Source organism: Bicyclus anynana, chromosome 7, assembly GCF_947172395.1.
Source record: "Bicyclus anynana chromosome 7, ilBicAnyn1.1, whole genome shotgun sequence".
Classification (NCBI taxonomy): domain Eukaryota; kingdom Metazoa; phylum Arthropoda; class Insecta; order Lepidoptera; family Nymphalidae; genus Bicyclus; species Bicyclus anynana.
In genome coordinates this window covers 8,331,307-8,347,757 of record NC_069089.1, presented here as the reverse complement: position 1 = coordinate 8,347,757, position 16,451 = coordinate 8,331,307, and the positions used below count along the sequence as shown (strand labels likewise).

Genomic DNA, 16,451 nt, shown 5'->3' with positions numbered 1-16,451 from the left:
TGAGGAAATCTGTATACCAAAGAATTTTCTCTGCGTGTGTAAAATCTGCCAATCCGCATTGGGTCAGCGTGGTGGACTACGGCCTAATGCTTTAATTCTGCGAGGAAACCTGTAGTGTAGGTGACCTCAGTAGTGAGCCGAATATGGGTTGATAACGAAACTTAATCCACTAATTCGGCAAGTTTTCCAGTTGGACATTCACTAGTGATAATAAGTCATGGTATCTTACCCTGGGAGGCCGGCCTCTGATTCTGCGGCTTGGGCTGGCTGGTGGTGGCTGGCTGGCCGGTGTAGGGGTCCACCTCTCCCTCATCGCACTCGGACTGCAGGTCCCCCGAGCTGAATCTGCGCAACGCCTCCGCTGAGCTACGCCACAGCCGCGGACGGGAGGGACACAACCGACACACACAATGTAGCCACCCATACCCATTGCCCGAGAGATCTTAACAGTTCAACAGCTTCAAGCCCGAAATATGTCACTAAAGCGCTCGCTGTAAACGCTGCCTTTGATGCCACAATCAAAATGAATCAAATTGAGTGCTCTGAAGGACCGACTCTTAAAATGTCTGCCTTAAAAGCAGTTCGGTAAGTTAATAATTAAGGTCTTCCTTTCAAGATTTTTTTAAAGCACAACCTAAATTCTTTTAGTGAAAATATATATTTCAGAAAAACAAATGGTAAAACTATCCTTTAATGATTTTCTATCAAAAATGCACGTTGCGCATTAATTCTTTATTTGTCTTTTTATTTTCGAGCACTCCATATACTGTTGTGAAAATATATATTTCAGAAAAACAAATGCTAAAACTATCCTTTAATGATTTTCTATCAAAAATGCACGTTACGCATTCATTCTTTATTTGTCTTTTTATTTTCAAGCGCTCCATATACTGTTGTGAAAATATATATTTCATAAAAACAAATGATAAAACTATCCTTTAATAATTTTCTATCAACAATGCACGTTACACATTCATTCTTTATTTATATTTTTATTTTCAAGCGCTCCATATACTGTTATTAAAATATATATTTCAGAAAAACAAAAATGATAAAACAATCCTTTAATGATTTTCTATCAACAATGCACGTTACACATTCATTCTTTATTTGTCTTTTTATTTTCAAGCGCTCCATATACTGTTGTGAAAATATATATTTCAGAAAAACAAATGATAAGACTATCCTTTAATGATTTTCTATCAACAATGCACGTTACGCATTCATTCTTTATTTGTCTTTTTATTTTCAAGCGCCCCATATACTGTTGGTGCATTTTCACGGATCTAGAAAGTCAAAGCAAGTTTTCACGTCCTAGTTTAAAATGTCATGCACACAATTCATTAGGGAGGCAAAGTGGAAACGCTTCGTGGCACCAGTTGCCGCTCAGCGTACTCTATTATATTTTGTTTGACAAATTTCAACTGAATATTATTTTACTCGAAATAATTTGACTCTTTTAATATGCACGTTTTATATTTAAACAGAAACTGCTCTATAACTCACCTGTTTTAAGCACATGTAATGACAACAGAGACTCGGGATGTAAGCGCCATGCACTGATTATGGAACTGCGATTTCTTTTTTTCGATTTGGCAAAATAATATCAGGGAACACTGGGCTTTAATAAGTTGACAGCTGATGAGTGCTACACGGTATGCCGCTGAGGGATGTGATTGGTTGAGGTTGAGGTTCAGCTCAAGGATTGGCGAAGGTCCTAAGGGAACGAAACTACATAGCGTGTCCTTTGTAAATCTTTGTCGTTGAAAATAAATAAAGAATGGACCTGAATAACAAGTAATTCATCGAACAACAATATGAACTATTTACTCTGGACGCGCTAAGCAAACATTCGTTCTCTGAGGACATTGAGCAAAATTTCGTTATCAAATCGTAGATTGGAAAACAGTATCATTCGCGATTTTTAGGGTGCATTCAAATTAGTGCAAAGTGCAGCACAACAGTAGCGTGCGAGCAAATGATATCAATAGTTTAAAGTGTATTTCAGAATTATTTTCATCTTTATCTACTACGAGTCCGACAGATGCCTCTTACTATTATGGACTAAGAAACTGCAATAGTCAGACAGATTCCATTCCATAAAGGCTGAAATGAAACTTATTTTCAGCCTACACTCCTACCATAGGTAAGTACAGAACCAATTACGAAGTTTGGTCTGTGGTGGCTTTGGAAGATAACAGGTTTTAAAGGTCCATACCAATACTTGGACAATTGAAGATCTGAAGACCTTCCAAAGCTACCCCGGTCGAAACTCATTAATTGGCTACCGTAACGTATGGTAAGAACCAAGACTAAAGATAAGTTAGTAGTAAGTTAACTATTTATTCAATTGCGCGATGAAAATTGCCAAAGATAGAAAAAATTACAATCCTTATAAGAGGCTTTCACCTTAGAAGGATTCGTAACAGCATAAATATAACAGCATAACAAAAAGTGGTACTTTGTAAATATTTTTCTTTTGTTTGTTTAAAAAAAATACTTTAATGTGCCTAATTGTAATATCCTTTTAGGAAATAAGAGACTTTTTTATGTTTTTAATTATTTAATAAATTGATAAAGTTGAGTAACTTTCAGCCTACTAAAGCCAGCATTTATAAAAACAGGGAAGTCTGACCATGGCAAGCTTTCGTACTATTAAAATGAATTATTTGAAAGAGCAGCATTGCTGTCACGACAAACGACGTCAAATTTGAATGCCCCTTCAATAAAGTGGGAGTAGGATGAAGTGCGGAGTGTAGGTAAAGCGCTGTTAAGCTTTTGGCTGTTTGCTGTGTTTATACGAACGGTAATTCGTGCTTTTTTAAATAAACGTTAACACACACAACACCATCATTATCGATTAATAACACACAAACCACAAGACTTTTTCATCAAACTCAGAGACTTCAGATTTAATGTTTGTCTAAAATAATTTAACGAGGTAAGTTACACAGTATTTTCGAGCTAATCTCCGAGTTTGATGATGAGTAAACTTTTAAACACAGTCCGTTAAAAGTCAACGTCAATTAATGAAATGTATAGAAATTAAAAGTCTTAATATCCTTCGGCAAAAATTTTTTGACGTGACAACGTCTTATAATTCGATAAAGCCGGTTGCACACTCGAAAAAAGATGACGTCATGCGTCGTTCCCTCGCTCTAGGGTTGCCAACTCTTTTTACAAGAAATAAAGTATATTCTGGTCTATGAAGATTATTAAACAGTATTTTAGAAAAACGAACATTTTCTTTTCAAAAATGCAACCAATCCATCAGTATTTTCTTATGACGTTGTCACGTTCAACTATCGTCAGTAAACCGACTTTACAGCCGATTTCTTTTTTTTTAATTATTGATTAATTTATCCCTGAGTGCCATCTCGCCTGATGTTAAGTGACGATGCAGTCCAATGGCAGGCGTCTACAGATCCACGTCGTATGAGTAAGTTTCAGATGCAACAGATGAAACAGTACATAAAATCCTTTTGATGCGATCTGTACGATGCGGATCAATGGACGCACTTGTATGATTTTCTATACAAATAATACTTAAATCCGTTTGTAACGATGCATCCGATAAGTACAAAGTGAATCTGTGGATGCCTGCCTTATGACGGGCTAACTTGGAAAATGTATCAGTGTCACAATAAATATAAAAAAACAAGTGAAAAAAATAGTAAAACAAAATGTAAATATAATTTTCCACACAGAAAATAAGAAACAAAAATAAAAGACATGCAGTTGGCACTGAAGAGTCACCACTCGACAACGTAAATTAACGGTAGGTTACATTTATCTCAAAGTGTCAGTCTCCTTCCAGCATCCTCTACTATCGTAAATCTTATTCAAATGTTACTTTATAGAACGAGAGCCTGTAATTGCCAGACTTATTTCATTTCATGAAGGCATAAAGTCAGTCAGACCATGCTTCTACTATAAGAAGGTAAATACGATATCCTATTATAGAGTTTGAACAGTGTTGGCTGTGGAAGGTAGCAAGATTCAAGGTCCTCAATTGTTCAAATATAAAACACTAGCATCGTCCGTCCTTAGTAAGATGTCGTGCTCTTGTCAGTTACTAGTCATATGGCTTCGCGGCAACCCTATGATCATCAAAGATACGATTTTAATAGTCTCTATTTAAGGGTTTCCGTGCAGCTAAGAGTCTGGCGACTGGAGAACTCACTCCTTATAATATCCCGCATAAAATACGAAAATTCTAAACATACAAACGCGAAAGTTCACTCATCACGAAAAATAGAAAACCGCTAGCCTCCATGTTTGGCAGGGTAGTATTACAAAAATAAGCTTTCTGCATGGACGGTTGAGGGTCTGAGCCAATAATTATAGTCGGTGCTCTGAGCCCTTGAACCGTTCTACCTTCCAAAGCTTCGACAATCCAAACTTTTTAATTGGCTACCATACTCCTCTATGGTAGGGGCATAGGCTAAAAACTTCCAGCCTTCATAAATTGAGGTGAAGCCAGGTTTTGACTTCATTAAAAACAAGAAGTTAAAGAACAGAAACAATGGAAAGAATATTAAAGAGGAGCTGCATAAAGGATCTAATTTAAATACTTGTAGAACAATCACAAGGATTTCATAATTTGTTTGCATTAAATAAGTACCAGCGGCGAAGAGTCCATACAGGCCGATTCCCGCCGGTTTACCTTTTAAAAATCCATACATACATATTCATTATTGTAATAGTTATATAATATGTAGATATGGATGATGAGAAACCGGAGTTTGTATCAAGCCGTATGAATTTCTTTTTCTTTACCTTCATCAAAATTCCATCCTTCGCCACTGGTAAGTACAGATTTTGTTGTTGGAACCAATGGTAATACCTACATGATTTACCAGTGTTCGCAATATTGACGACATGTTTGTTTCCCTTAGGATAACTTTTCCTCTGATCTCAGAACTTGAAACAAAGCTTTATGTTGTTCTTGTAATGCTTAATCTACACTGCATAAAAATCCGAAGATCCACGAAAAATTATAATTATATGTATTTTATTTATTATATTTGTAAATATATGGTTATAAACATCGATATAAATCGTTAGATGGGCCCCTCCATTTTAAAGAACGCACAATTTTATGTCATTACCCAAAGACGTGCACGCACATCTTATCTTAGTACGTAACAAGCGCATGCTGTGAGTGGACGTGGACTTAAAAAAAAAATTACTGTCTTTTCTTATTTTAATCCCTTAATTATGCCTTAGTGTTCATTTTGGAAGTGTAAAAACACAAGCCATAACATGATTAAAGAGAAATGTGTTACAAGTGATGACGTACTCAATGTGCGAAACCAATGACAATTCCGCGACGCCTTGAGGCCCATCTAACGATATACGATCGATGGTTATAAACAAAGATTAATTATATAAATCGTCATTGAGAACGTTATCGAGTAGTACTCCCAGTTTACCAGTCACGCTGTTTAAGTTCTGGTGAAAACTTACCTTCTTTTCAGGTAATTGACATTGGTGGTGAATGAGTTCCGGAAGCTTGAGAAAGACAGGGTTGATGTGGTCGCGGCCTGCGGGCCACAGATCCCAGGACACCCCGAACGATCTATTTTGACCGCCCCTAAAGTTACCGAAACAAATGATAAATTATTTATTCTATAGTTATTTATTCAGAGAGCTGATAGATATTTTTGGGTAGGTATTTGAGACAACCTGAAAACTTGTCGCATGCTTCTCCTACACTACCGTTACCAAAACCCAGAGCTAGGAATTGTAAAAAATTGTTATTTACAAAAAAAGTCCTTGATACGATTTGAAGTTTTAATACTTTAAATGAATATCCTATAGACTACAAGCCCTTGAACAAAAATTACCTGTGAAATGAACTAACGTGAATAACGCTTAGAAGGCTGTTACTATATTAGAAAATAACTCTAAGCACTATGCCGTGATTTCTGAGTGTTAATATTACTATTAATATTATATTAATAACTGTTACAAAAATTACTTTTTATCTGTTGTTATTAGAGAGAACTGGTTACATATCTCAGCGTATTCATACGCCTGTCAATCGTATTTGCATCTCTGACGTAGGTCGTATACACAATATGCAAATGAGATTAGTGTTAACATATAGCTTTGTGATAAAAACATTTCGCATTTTCAAATCAAATACACTGCTGGCTAATACAACTAGATTCAAATACACTTTGTATAAATAAAAAAAAATATGTGTTTAAAAAACTGTCAGAAAATATTTTCATAAATTTTTTTATACTTGAGAGATTCGTAATTGTTTTTATTAGGCTTTTAAACCGTATGTACGTTACATATTAAGAAATTAATATTAAATAAATAAAATGAAAATAAAAAAATAAAATCGCTAATATTCTTTAATAAATACACACATTGCATAAAGTCTCTCTTGTCATAAAGTGTTTCTATTTTATTCCCATTTTATGATGAAATATAAATAATAATAGGTACGGTACAACTGCAATAAAAAACCGTAGATTTTAGACAGATAAACATTTTACTACTTTGCTCTATTTTATTTATGTTACTCAAACTTGGCAAATAAAATGAACAGTAAAAATAAAACCAAGGTACCCACTAAAACATAGTTATAGTTACAGTCAATTCATTAAAAGTCGTATGTACATAGAAAAGTTAAATTAATAATAAAAACTTTACTACCCACTATTCAGGCACCTTACAGGGTGTTAGAGATCGCTTAACTTTATTATTGGTTAAGTTAATTTACAATCCCAGATTAATTAGTATACATAAACTAATTAATAATTAATTAGTTTAAATATATCTTGTCGTGTAATTATACAATTGGCCTATCTAATGAATGGCATAATATACAGAGAGTACACAGCCTTTCTATACGGTTTATAGGGTTACAGACAGACATAGTGTCAAAAGGGTTACCGTGGTTATAAAAAAAAATCTTTTTTTCTTACAATTTTAAAGTGTTATTATTATTAAATATAAAAATATTTATACCGATATCACCGACAGATTACAGACACCCAGGAAGAAAACTTTACCTGGAGTTGGGAATCTGGAAGTAGCACCGGAGCATTTTAAGGAATAGTTCTCGGCCACTCTCATTAACATCAGATAATGACCGTCAAGGAGTCAAACATAAGCGTGTGTCCCCTGACCAATAGTTTAGTCCAGCGAGTTTAATCTGCACGGGTATTCTCTAACGATGTATTGTATAACTCGCAAGTGCGAGTTTCAAATTCACCGCTATCTTTCTCATTCTATAGTATCGTTTTAAACAGAGAGAGATACAGGTGAATTCGAAACTCGCACTTGCGAGTTATAAAAATATCGTTACAGAATAGCCTAGCTGATCTCCATAACCCGTCTAATAAAGAGCCTAGCATTGTATAAATAAGCTGATAATAATAATTATTGAAACATCCAAAACAACAATCAAAGAATAACAAATTAAAAATAAGTGTCTGATAACAAGCAATTTGCTATAGTAATATTATATCTATTATTAATTTATTAATTTATTTAACAAAATTAAATAAATTATGACAGAATAAAAATAATGATAAAATGTTTATTTCAAATAAATAAAATAATTATAACAAATACACACCTACCTAATTGCTCACCCATAGGCAAGTTACCCAATACGCTGGCGCTGTTACCCTTCTGAATGGCAAGACTTATCCTTTGGGCCAAATAAGCGCCAGCTCTTGGGTCACCTGACGCATGGATCAATTTGTCGGACATATAATTAAAAAATTGTTTGGTATCTGATGACCAAGCGCCCACTTACTTTTAGAATTGTATGTGGATACTCACTTTAAAATATTCCCTCTAAAGTGATGTCAAGTGTGTTGCAAACAGTGCGAGTGGCGGCCGAGGGTGGGGGGATAGTGATCTGTAACAATACATATTTGTTAACTATTATTACGATGCGATTTATATGTGTGTCTCGGTGGTCCTGTGACTGTGTGAACTCCCGAGCAATACACTGTAATCTTTGCTCCCGAGTTCAAGTCTTAACCGGAACCTACAAATACAAACATTTACTGCTAGTCTATTCTGTAACGACATTTTTATAACTTGCAAGTGCGAATTTCGAATTCACCTCTATCTCTCTCTGTTTAACGCGATACTATAGAAAGAGAAAGATAGTGGTCAATTATCTCTCTCTGTTTAACGCGATACTATAGAAAGAGAAAGATAGCGGTCAATTCGAAACTCGCAATTGCGAGTGGAAAAACTAAACGTCGTTGGAGAATAGCCGTGCTGAAGTTGCTTCTGCATTACATAATTTCAATTACGTGAACATTTTGAGATTTTTGTTGTGTAGTTTGTGTCAAGTTTCAACATAGATTTATCAATAAAAATATAAACATTTACTAGTACTAGGTTAGGAGTAGGATAGGTTATTGGATAGAGGAGTCGCCCTTAGAGAGTCTTTTCGCTCATCTACTCTGCTTCTGCCTTCGGACCCCATCAGGCGATGCTTCTGCGCTCGCCCAAACCCCCCGGTGACGCCGCTGAGGTCCCATAAGGAGCCTATGACACTTACATAATCAGAAAAAAAAACATAAGTCAAAGCGAAGCTTGACCGGACCCACTAGTAATTTATCTAATGCATAAATTACGAAATACCTACATAATTCAATATTGAAAAGATAAATATTTACAACTAGTATTAATAAACTTACGACTTTAACTATAGCACAGTCCAAATCCAATTGACAAATTCCTTTTGTTGAGTAATGAAATTTTACACATTTTCAGCGCTCAGTTTTTCAGAATACTTTTCACAATAAACTACCCTCCCTGGGCATAACTTTGGCCCGCAGCCAACCACCCGGGCGTCGCGTCCCACCGTTACGACCAGTTTGAGTACCTTTTTACTCACCGACTACCATTCTCGACGTCATATAATTCTACCCTCATTTCAGAGTTAAGATTGGGTGAACTACTAATTTTATTTTGTCACCCTTTTTAGGGTTCCTTTCCTCGAAAGGTAAAACGGAAACATTTTAGAATCACTTTGTGTGTAGTTGTGAAATGGTCAAGCTTCAAAGTTCGTGAAATACATACACATGCAAGACCCTGCACAAATCCGTTGCGAGGTTTAAACTCGACTCGCAACGACTCCTGATAACGCAGCGGTATCATGAGGAGTTTTAGGCGAGCTCAGCAGCATCGCCTTACAAGGCCTGAATGCGGAAGAAGAAAAAAGGGCGGATTGACTCTCTAAGGGAGGTCATTGTTGTTCATACAAACCACTGCGTCCGTGAGTTGTCGCAGAAATCGATTTAGTAAACCTTGAAAAGAGAAAATCTCAGTACTTTATAGCCTAGACTCAAACCCTAGTCGTCCGAGGCTCGTGTTGTGCTTATGCTAACCAATGTCACTATGCTAACAAGGCAGTTACTATATTCGTTATTCATCCATATTCGGCTCACTGCTGAGCTCGAGTCTCCTCTAAGAATGAGAGGGGTCAGGCCTTAGTTCGCCACGCTGGCCCCATGCGGATTGGCAGACTTCACACACGCAGAGAATTAAGAAAATTCTCTGGTATGCAGGTTTCCTCACGATGTTTTCCTTCACCGTTTGAGACACGTGATATTTAATTTCTTAAACTACTACGTTACTATATTAGCACATTCAAATAGAAGCTTGTTTCGGAAGTTCTATTGCTTTCAATTTATTCAATGCGTGAAAAGGAAACAAATAAAATTGTTATAATGTGATAAATCACGATTATATACAGCATGGTATACTAAACTTAAAATCAAAGCGAAAACAAAGGAATAACTGTAATTTATTACTCGACTATCTGTTTAACAATACAATGATGAATATTATTTTAATGACCAATAATTGTTACCGCCCGAACGTTCAAGTGAACTCGTGCTATCAATTCAACTTTAACCGGATATTCCAAGGTGTAATTATGGCTGGGAGCCAAAAAACCTCGCCGTGGTCCCTTGCACACGACCGCGTAAATCACTATTTCATCCCCTATTTACCGACTTCAAAAAATGTCGATTCAGTAACCGATCCCTACAAACATAAGTCCATAGGCATGTCCACGATTTTCCTAAAACTTTGTAACTGAATAGGGTTTTCTCAGCAATATCTCTTGCTATTTTTCTCATAGAAAATTGGTACAGCAGCGACCAGCGTTAAACCATCGTCCTTAGACATTATTTATTGACTGGTATAATCGGTACCATCTCAAAAGTTTAAAACACTAAGCCCTCCCGCATTTACGCCAAAACAGTGTGGTCTCTCTGGGTAAATACTCTCTCCTAGATTGAGGGAAGCCTAAGCCTTTAGTGGGTTATAAAAATGAAGATGAAGTAACTAAGTTATTCAAAGCAGGTAGTTAAAGTAAATTCAGAAATGAGGAGATCCGCAGAAGAACCAAAGTCACTGACATAGCTCAGCGAGTCGCGAAGCTGAAGTGGGCATGCCACATAGTTCGAAGAGCCGATGGACTTTGCGGTCATAAGGTGCTGGAATGGCGACCTCGCACCGGAAAGCGTTGCTCGACCCCCACTAGGTGGACCGAGGACATCAAGCGGGTTGCAGGGAGCCGCTGGATGCTGGCGGCTCGAGACCGTTGTGTTTGGAAGTATATGCATGATGCCAATGTTCAGCAGTGGACGTCCATCGGCTGACAATGATGATGATAGTGATGATAAAGTGATATAGTGTTTTGATAAACTCGTGCTCAATATTCCTGTTGTAGAATACCCACTGATTAAAATTGTAGGCAATAAAAACCATACATAGTGTTGAACAGATTTTCCGCAAACTAAAAGCAAGAAAAAAACATTTGTAATAAATACATACTCAACTGACAAAATGTTCCCTAGGGCTTAGGCATTCCCATTCGCTGAACTGAACTAAAACTGTAGTCTTCAAGTTGACACTTGGCCTCGATCTATTCAAAGAATACAAGAGCCGAAGATACTTTTAGGTTTTACGCGGAAATGTTAAATGTACTTGTTTTTGTATAACCATAAAACTATAAAATGCAACCTGCGTTTTCTGAAATAATCTATACTAATCTACGGAAATGATTTCTAAAATTTATTTAAATTTTCTCTTCAGGTTAAAGGTTTTAAATCAAATAAATATCCTAACTACGCTCCGTTTTAATTAATCCAACTCCATAAAGTTAAATAAAATGTCATCATCAATATCAGCCCATTTAAATAACGCTTCCCTATAAGGCCAGACCTACCTCCTAATAAAAGAAGATAATATTTGAATCCGTTAAGATCACTATCACATATTAATGAAAATCACTGGGATCTATTGCTTAACGTGGTCTCCGATTCAGTGGAGTGTAAGGTGTTACTCCATCAACTTTAGGAAGTTTTCATGAGACGAATATCTTAGTATTGAATGGATTCACCATGCAGGTGCCGGGTCCATTGCGTGGTAGAGAGAAAAACACCAAGCAAAGTCCAGAACTTGTGACTACTGGATGTAGGGTTAAGGAATTCCTTGACGATCGATCAACACTTCCCTTCTCTGCTCGTGTTGTTCTCCCTACCTATCCAAATATGGTAAGATCCTATTAGAGCAGCTTTGGATACTCGTTCTAATATAGAACTAGCTGCACTTCTAGAGAGGCCAAGGTCTTACTAATACGTTACGTCGGTAATACTCATTAACTTCTGGAAAAAACGAAAAACTGAACATTTCATAGGCCGACTCTAAGACAAGACTCTTTCTACACCACGTATACTTATCAAAGAACCAAAAAAACAGTTAAAATACTATACCTACCTCGAATATGTATTGTTAGGAAAAGGTAATCGAAGAAAATGCGTCCGGCCAAAATGGATGCGTGATGCATGGTCATTATTTTTCCGTGTCTCGTAAAGTGACTTTGACTTATGTATTTTATTTACATAGCATAGTTCTTTATTAGAACGGGTGTCAAGGGCTGCTTTGGTGGGATTTTGCCCGGTTTGGCTGAGCAGGGAAAATAACGCGGGTGGAGAAAGAGAGTGTTAACCGGTTTTAAGGGAATTCCTTAACGCTACAAAATTTTCTCTCTGCCACAGAACTGAGTGTAATAAATATATGTAGTTAATTGAACTAAATTTTCTTTAAATAATTTACATCTACAAAGTTTTTTCGTAATGTTCATCAAAAACTTTCAAGATTAGTCTTTGATTACAGGAAGTTATAATAAAACGTAACAATACGACGGAAATGTACCTAAGTTTCTTATAGAGTCCATTAGTAACATGAAAAATATTTTCACTTCGCGTTCCTACGTAGGTAATTATCTCCCCCTTCGTTACTTAGGGGTTGGTAGAGTGGTTGCATGAAAAGAAAATCATAGCTTGTTAGAAATCTGTATGTTATTCTAAGCTTCACTTAAATAATATTATTTTCAAACAAAATATATTTCAGAATCCATTTCATTCAATTTATGAAGGTATCTGAATATATTTACAGTTAACGATGTTTTCTTGTTTTCAGTTTACGTCCTTTTTACAACCTTGAGAGATTTTATTGGTATAAATGATTGATATTCTTACTGTGGGATACACAAAAGTAAACTTTACGAAATTGAATAAATAAATGAAGTACACGGTATCCCGTAGTTAATGAATAAAACGCAAATGGTAGATACGCCCTAATTATCTAAATCTGATTTGAATAGTTTGAAAAAATCCTTTAATTACTTTTCTGTAGCCCTTTTAGTAGCCCTTTTTTATGCTAGAAGTGGCCAGTGGACCTTATAAATGACAATGATGATCATTGTATAATATCTGTTTCATCATCTTCAACCCACATTCGGCTAACAGCTGAGCTCGAATCAGAATGAGAGTTAGGCCAATAGCCCATCACGCTGGCCCAATGCGGATTGGCAGACTTCACACACGTAGAGCATTAAGAAAATTCTCAGGTATATAGGTTTCCTCACGATGTTTTTCCTTCACCGTTTGAGACAAGAGATATTGAATTTCTTAAAATGCACATAACTGTAAAGTTGGAGGAGCATGCCCATGATTCAAATATACGCCTTCTATCACGTCTCTATCTATTATTATTTGACTAAATACACGTTTTCAATTGACTGTGAAATAGCACCGATCCTAAACAAATTCATTAGCAATGTTGTCTTTATAAATATTCAAAGACTCCAGTCGACAAACAGCGCCAACCATCTTCTGGATTGCTGCCAATAGCTGACGTCTCGCCACGGGAGAATCGATCTCACAATCACCAAATGCGGCACAAGATTCTCTTATGTAAAGAATAACATCTCATTTCCTATTGTGTTTCATATGTGTCTATCCGTTAAGGAAATTGGTACAGATAAAAAAATATTCAGTATCGAAACGAAGAAAAATTGAAGGAAGGCATTGCTCCGTGGAAATTCATTAACTGGAGCATTCTCAAACGTAAACTCGAAAATGTTCCAACTGATATCTTTACTGTCAACAAGTACGCTTTGAAACGTTATTTCCACTAACTGGCAAATTGAATAATAATAACTAATAACCATGACACGACCTCTGCTTCTGATTCCGGAGGGTGTTACTTCGAATCCAGTCCAGGGCATGCACCTTTAACCTTTCAGTTATGCATTTTAAAAAATTAAATATCACGTGTCTCAATCGGTGAAGGAAAAGCATCGTGAGGGAACCTGCATACCTGAGAATTTTCGTAATTCTCAGCGTGTGTGAAGTCTGCCAATTGGGCCAGCGTGATGGACTATTTGGCCTGAGATTCTGAGAGGTCTTGAGCTCAGAGCAGTCAGCCGAATATGGGTTGATAATGATGAAATTAAGAACTGCGTATTGTTGGTCTACAGTGATAAGCCAATGTGGCTTCGGATTATGAGGGACTAAATTCGAGCCAGTAATCGAACTCAGTCCCGGCCCAGGGGTCAGGCTATCTGAAACTGAGCTTTTCTTTCTTCTAAGAACTCTCAGTAAAAAAGCACGAAGTTGGCAAGTTGGTGGTACTTCAACCCCAGTGCTACATCGCCCCCCACGTTTAATAATTCATTTTCAATAAAGAACCTACAGCAAATACTTAGTCAATCCATAAAATGTTTGATCAAATAATTACTCATGCAATGTTTACAATAAACATACGTATATAAATTCGCAAAATTTCGTAACATGATTGAAAATGAACAAGCGATCAAATCGCCAGCCACAATGTTTCACTGCTCCTAAGGGAATACAACCCGCCTAGCTATTCATGTTAGTATCAACAACTGTGAGACCCAGGAGAAGACCGCAATTTATTATTAAAAAACGCGTTCCCAAAATTCTAAGGGCAAGAGAAAAAACTGTTGAATTAAATGTGAGTAAGGTATATTGTGCATGAAACAGAGCGTGACAAAAAAATAAAAGGAAAAATATCTTTATAAATATTTGAACCAATTTAAAAAATTACAAAATCTTAGCCGGGGATTAGAAAAGATTTTTATTCCTGAATTTCGCTATTTCAAAATCCATGAGGTTTCGCACCTCGAGATAGGTACAGGTAAGCTACTCATACCTCATGATCATAGACAATGGTCTACGTCGCGTTGTCTAAAGGTGAAATTTCATCTAACGCTACTTGGATAATGCCATCATCATCATCATAATTCATATCAGTCGATGGACGTCCACTGCAGGACATAGACGTTTTGTAGAAACTTCCAAACATCACGATACTGAGCCGCCTGATAGTCCTGACTCGCTTAATGTCGTCAGTCCACCTGGTGGGGAGTCAGACCACCATGCATGGACCCAAACGTTCATCGGCTCTTCGAACTATGTGCCCCGCCCATTGCCATTTTAGCTTCGTGACTCGTTGAGCTATGTCGGTGACATTGGTTCTTCTGCGGATCTCCTCATTTCTGATTCGATCACGCAGAGATACTCCTAACATAGTTCGCTCCATCGCCCGGTGTGTTACTCTGAGCCTTCTTATGAGTAGATTTTTTAATTAATTGAGTCAAAAATATAAAATGTGAGAAGTCAAATATTGACCGAACAAAAAGCTTGATTTATTTTTAATTCGAACATTCCTCCTGTGTCAACCGTTGACTATCAACGTTTTAATGATAAGCCAAAGTGACATAACCTTTTTGTACTCATTATTATTTACTGTATTTTCCTACGCGGCGTATCATTCTATTTTTTCGTAATTCTAATAACCGCAGATTTCTTAAACGATGCGGGCTTGTTGGCTTATAGTATTTGACTCTATAACGAACACAATAAAGTCTTATTTTAATAATGGACGGGGCCGACGGGTTAACGACTAATGTATTACTTCTCACAAACTTCCCTATTGCTACTACTACTAAAACATTTCGAAAATAGAAAAGCATAATTTTTTACTACTGACTCGAACCCAGGACCTCATTATCCGAAGTCACATTGGCAATGGACAAACAGCATTAAAAAAAATAATAAACAGATATTTTTCCATCTAGAGCATCTTTTGAAACGATTTACTTCCTCAGTTTTTCTTCCTTCTTCCTTGTAAAAACGGATAATACTTGACTATGAAAATTTGTCAAAACTTTGAATAATCTATGGATTTATTTAGATTAAATGAAATTATTCAGTAGCTACCTACTTATTATTCCTGAGTTAAAATACTTTGCGTGTTCCTAACGTGGTTGTAACATTTATCACTTCACCGAATGGCAGCTACGTACTGAATAAGCCTCGCTTTCGGATTAACGAACTACTGAACGGATATTTTATATGTAACGAAAAGTCTACGTATTTAGACCGAAATAAAACGTAATTTTACAAATAGGTTACAAATTAGTTAGGTATGATTTAATGTACCAACTTATTACCGAACTCAATCTATCTTAGATAGGTATTACTTCTCTTTATGATTCAACAAAGCGGTTTTTTATCTTTTAATTAAAAATTTTAACCCAGAATTGCATACAAATAGGTTGTACAGTCATCGATCTTTGAGTACTACTAAGTACAATTTTTTAAAATATTGAGAATTTATTTAATTAAAATGACGTGTTTAAAATTATATTAATTAGTTAAACATCAATTAAAATATATTTATTGTACACTGGATTCAGTAATAGCGACTTGTGACCGATATTCTTCTGAGCATTCATTCTTTATCCGCCCTACATACCCATTTAAACTTTACGCTCCCGGTACAATACTATTGAGTTCATATTTTCTTGTTTCTCAATACACGCTACGTTAATTAAATGTTCAATCAACAATTTAAACACGGAAGTATTAATAAAGGTCATACTCACAGATTATGAGGGTAAATCCGACAATGGAGGAAATCGGCTTACGGAGCACTGTTGCGCGTTAACGGGTAGGAAAATGAATGTAAATGGGGGTGCCTTCTGAGAGACTGAAGTGAAAATCGGCGGGACAGCGCACGCCACGAGGGTATTGATTTTGGGCGGCAACGTGCTTGGCGACGGTGGCGACTTCTAT

General features: G+C 36.4%; 1 protein-coding gene across 1 annotated transcript in view; it reads right to left on the bottom strand.

The window, feature by feature from the left end:
* Nucleotides 1-8,894, bottom strand: part of LOC112055844 (synapsin) — a 123,086-nt gene extending 114,192 nt beyond the window's left edge. The window contains exons 1-3 of the mRNA XM_024096155.2: nt 8,885-8,894; nt 5,470-5,596; nt 230-366 (exon numbers count right to left, since the gene is read on the bottom strand). Of these exons, the coding sequence (XP_023951923.2) occupies nt 230-366; nt 5,470-5,596; nt 8,885-8,894 (274 nt within the window). The remainder of the gene's footprint in view (nt 1-229; nt 367-5,469; nt 5,597-8,884) is intronic.
* Nucleotides 8,895-16,451: the final 7,557 nt, after the last annotated feature.